We start from the raw sequence: 4,048 nt of genomic DNA, 5'->3' as shown, positions 1-4,048 counted from the left end.
TTTAATTGGAGTATGAAAGTGAAGTCGCTCAGTCGTGTCTGACTCTGCGACCCATGGACTGTAGCCCACCAAGCTCCTCCGTCCATGGGATTCTCCAGGCAAGAATACTGGAGTGGGTTGCCATTTCCTTCTCCAGGGGATCTTCCCGACCCAGGGATCAAACCCAGGTCTCCCACATTGCAGGCAGACGCTTTAACCTCTGCGCCACCAGGGAAGCCCTTAAATACAAGAATAGAGTCTCTCAGAAAACCTCCTATAGAGACACATAATTGGAGTATAGTTGGTTTATGATGTGTTAGTGTCAGGTATACAGCAAAGTGAATCAGTTATACATATATTCACTCTTTTTTAAGGTTCTTTTCCCACATAGGCCATTACAAGCACTGAGTAGAATTCCCTGTGCTATTCAGTAAGCTCTTATTAGTTATCTACCTTACATACAGTAGTGTGAATATGTCAGTCCCAGTCTTCCAATGTATTCCTCCCTCCCTTCGTCCTTAATAACCCTAAGTTTGTTTTCTACATCTACTCTACTTCTGTTTTGTAAATAAGTTCATTTCTAGCCTTTTTAAAAAAATACCATACATAAGCGGTATCGTATGGTATTTGTCTTTCTCTGTCTGACTTACCTCACTTACTATAATAATCTCTAGGACCATCTATGTTGCTGCACGTGGTATTCTTTTATTCTCCTTTATGGCTGGGTGATATTCCATTGTGTGTGTGTGTGTGTGTGTGTGTGTGAAGCATCTTCTTTATCCATCCCTCTGTTGATAAACATATATGCTTATGAAAAGTAAACCACAGGAACATAAACTTCACAGAATTAGCCACTGGAGCACCTTTGCCCACAACATGAGCTGACCCCAGCTCCTTGGACCAGCAGGAAGTGGGTCCCTCAAGGATCCAGGTGCTGAGGATGGTCATGGCTTCCTGGGTAAATATCCTCATTCTTATTTACATGCCTTGTCAGCCTCCCCAGTTTTCATTTGTGCCCCTGAGCGCAGATTTAAACACCAAACTTGAACCTCATGATTCTCTGTGATTCTGACAAAGATCAGAAACTAAACTTCCGGGTAAAATCACCTATCTCAATCATTTAAATTCAAACGTGCTTTTGTGAAAGGTCTTTTCATAACACTAATACCTTTGAATTGATGGGCTTCCAGAGCCCTTGGAGAAGGAGTGAACAGTGTTTTTTTTTTTTCTTTTTTTACACAAGGTCCAATTCAGGAAAAATAAAAATGTTTATGAGCCACATCTTTCTCCCACCCAAAATAAAACTAGCTTTTTAGAGTGCCATAGGGAAAAAAAATATCTTTCTTATAAGCTATAAACTACCTGATTGAAAGAAGAGCAGATATAATGCTTGCCCTGCTTTTCAACCATTTTGGGTCTTCTTTCTAGAGCAGTGTGAGAAGTGACCCCAGGCAGCCCCCTCCCCTTGCCTCTGGAAGATTGTGTGTTCTGCCCGACAGGAACACTAGGGAGTCCAGCTCCATGGTGTGCAGCAGGAGAGGGGGGGACCAGGAGGTGGAACCGTGGGCGCAGTCGTTCTGCGGGCAGGCTTGGCTTCGGAGAGGATGGCTGGAACCTTGGGGGAAGGGTAAACAAGGCCATTGAGGTGAGGATGCAGGCGCTCAGTGGCCGTGGAGGCAGAAGGTAAAAGCCCAACCAGGGAGGGGATTATGCAAGAGCAAAACTGGAGAGTCTACCTTGAAAAATGAGAGCAAAAATGGGGGGAAGAAGTCAAGATGAGGGCATCTGTCACTCTTACAGAAGAGCGAAAGCTGTCTCTTGAAGGGCTGGAGTCTGAGAAGGCAGGAGAGGAGCTGCCACCATCACTCTGAGGATTGGGAAGGGAGATGAGCCCTGGAGGAACCCCAGCTATGGGTCTTCGGGTGGGAGGGATGGAGGGGGGACAGGGTGGCTTGAGCAGCCTCTAGGGGGCCTCACAGATGCCAGATGCAAAGGAGGTTGGGAGAAGGGGATGGCAACTCACTGTCAGATTGAATACGCACCAAGTCTTGGGTGTGGTTAGAGGGTCTCCATCACCGTTGCCAGGACAACATACCCCTCGGATGGTCTCTCTTTCCATCAAGACTCCCATTTCATTGAATTCCACCTGCAGGCCCAAGCAGTCATAGCCTGGGAGAGAGGGGTCAGTGCTGGTCCCCAGGTCAGCGTGGGAGCCAGGATTCTGCAAGGGTCCTACCCCCTATACATGCCAGCACCTCGACACCCCCTGGTCTCTGGCAGGTGGGCTCTGCTGCCCTCCTATCCCACCCCCAGCTCGTCTTATTCCTTGAGGGGCAGGTGGGCAGTGTCCCAGACACAGGCCGTGTCTGCAGGGGACAGACGGCCACCCTCGCCCTTATGGCCTCACCAAAACCAGAGACCCTGAGAGCTGTGCACTGGCGACTCCCAGGTCCCTGTGGGCACATGCTGGAGCCCAGGAGTGAACCGTGGCTTCTCCTCAGGGAAGCGGGCTCGAGCACCTGCTTAGATTGCTTCGGGAAGAATGAGGACAGGCAGATACTGGTGGACCCAGTTCATCCAGGCTCCCACAAAGCCTTTCACAAGATGCCACACAAAGTCCACCTCAGAAAGCGGGCTCTGTTGAGGGCCAGGCTTGCGGTCATCTTTACACTGTAGACGTTTATTTGACGTACAGCCTTGTGCCACCTCTTTTGAAAGTCACGTGTCCATAAACCGCGCTCCGGCCAAGGAAGTGCCGTCACTGCGGACAGTCTCCTCATTGTGTGGAGCTGGTGCCATGCTGAGCCTGTAATTTATTATACGTAGGTGTACTCAGACACGCTAGTCTTACCCATTATTGCTAACTGGGTGATGTTTTTAAATAAAGGATAAATAAATGGGGAGAACTCTGCCAGAAGTAAGATGCTGGTTGTGCCCATATCTTAAATACTGGGTTCCGAGGGGTTCATCCGTCACAACCGCTTGTTTCCCACCAGCTGTGCAGCCGAACTGTGTGCAGAACAGGCACAAGTCGGGCGGCCCTCCCCTCAGCCCGGGGTGGGGGGGTCGTCATCGCTCCTGCCCAGATGGGCATGGGGAGGTTGGGACAACCCCTGGCCAGGGAGGGGTAGGGCAGGGCCTCCCTTCAAACCCAGGGTTCAGAGGCCTCCGCCCTCCTCGCTCTGTGAACCCCGGTTGGCAAATACAGGAGGAGCAGCTGCGCTCTGGCAAGCAAGTCCCTCCTCGTGTTAAATGACATCCAGAGGATGTCCTGGGCCCAGGAGGAGGCCAGGCCAGCGCTGCCTCCAGCTCACTCCCTGCCCCAGGCCCAGTCGCCCCTGCTCGGCTCTGACCGCGCACACTGACCTGTGCTCCCTGCTCTCTCTTCCAGCCCGCTGCTCGCCGTGTCCTTCGCCACATGCTGTGCGGTTCCTGGAGTCGCCCTGCTGACCTGGGGCGTGAACCCACTCACGGGCGCCCTGGGCCTCTTCAACATTTTCCTGTACACCTGCTGCTACACCCCTCTCAAGAGGGTCAGCATCGCCAACACGTGGGTGGGGGCGGTCGTGGGGGCCATCCCCCCTGTCATGGGCTGGACCGCGGCCACAGGCAGCCTGGATGCTGGTGAGTGTTTCAGCCTCTTTCTCCACAGGCCCGAGGCGTGGGTGCCCCCCGCAGCAGCTCCCATGAGTGGCCACCGCGAGTCAGAGCCTGCTTCCTTCCCTGGGCTGCGGTGCTTGGTGGTAGACGTTTTATTCTGGGCTAGTGCTTTGCCAGGGGCTTTCCCGGTGGCTCGGTGGTAAAGAATCCACCTGCCAATGCAGGAGACACGGGTTTGATCCCTGAATCTGGAGGAAGAAATGGCAGCCCACTCCAGTATTTTTGCCTGGAGGATCCCATGACAGAGGAGCCTGGTGGGCTACAGTCCATGGGGTCACAAAGAGTCGGGCAGGACTTAGCAGCTAAAGAACAGCAGCAGTCCTTTGGCAATAGAACGAATGTGGCCATGGGAAGCACGGAGTGCAGAGCTGCAGGGCGACCGTGCGGCCTGGCCTCTGGGTGAGCAGAC

At 52.7% G+C, this 4,048-nt stretch overlaps 1 protein-coding gene across 1 annotated transcript in view; it reads left to right on the top strand.

Moving 5' to 3' along the window:
* Nucleotides 1-4,048, top strand: part of LOC104990706 (protoheme IX farnesyltransferase, mitochondrial) — a 109,588-nt gene that overhangs the window by 91,970 nt on the left and 13,570 nt on the right. Inside the window, exon 6 of the mRNA XM_010842988.1 lies at nt 3,371-3,603. Coding sequence (XP_010841290.1) covers nt 3,371-3,603 — 233 coding nt within the window. The remainder of the gene's footprint in view (nt 1-3,370; nt 3,604-4,048) is intronic.

This window comes from Bison bison, unplaced genomic scaffold (assembly GCF_000754665.1).
Source record: "Bison bison bison isolate TAMUID 2011002044 unplaced genomic scaffold, Bison_UMD1.0 scf7180017864180, whole genome shotgun sequence".
Classification (NCBI taxonomy): Eukaryota; Metazoa; Chordata; class Mammalia; order Artiodactyla; family Bovidae; genus Bison; species Bison bison.
This window is presented reverse-complemented; position numbering and strand designations above follow the sequence as displayed.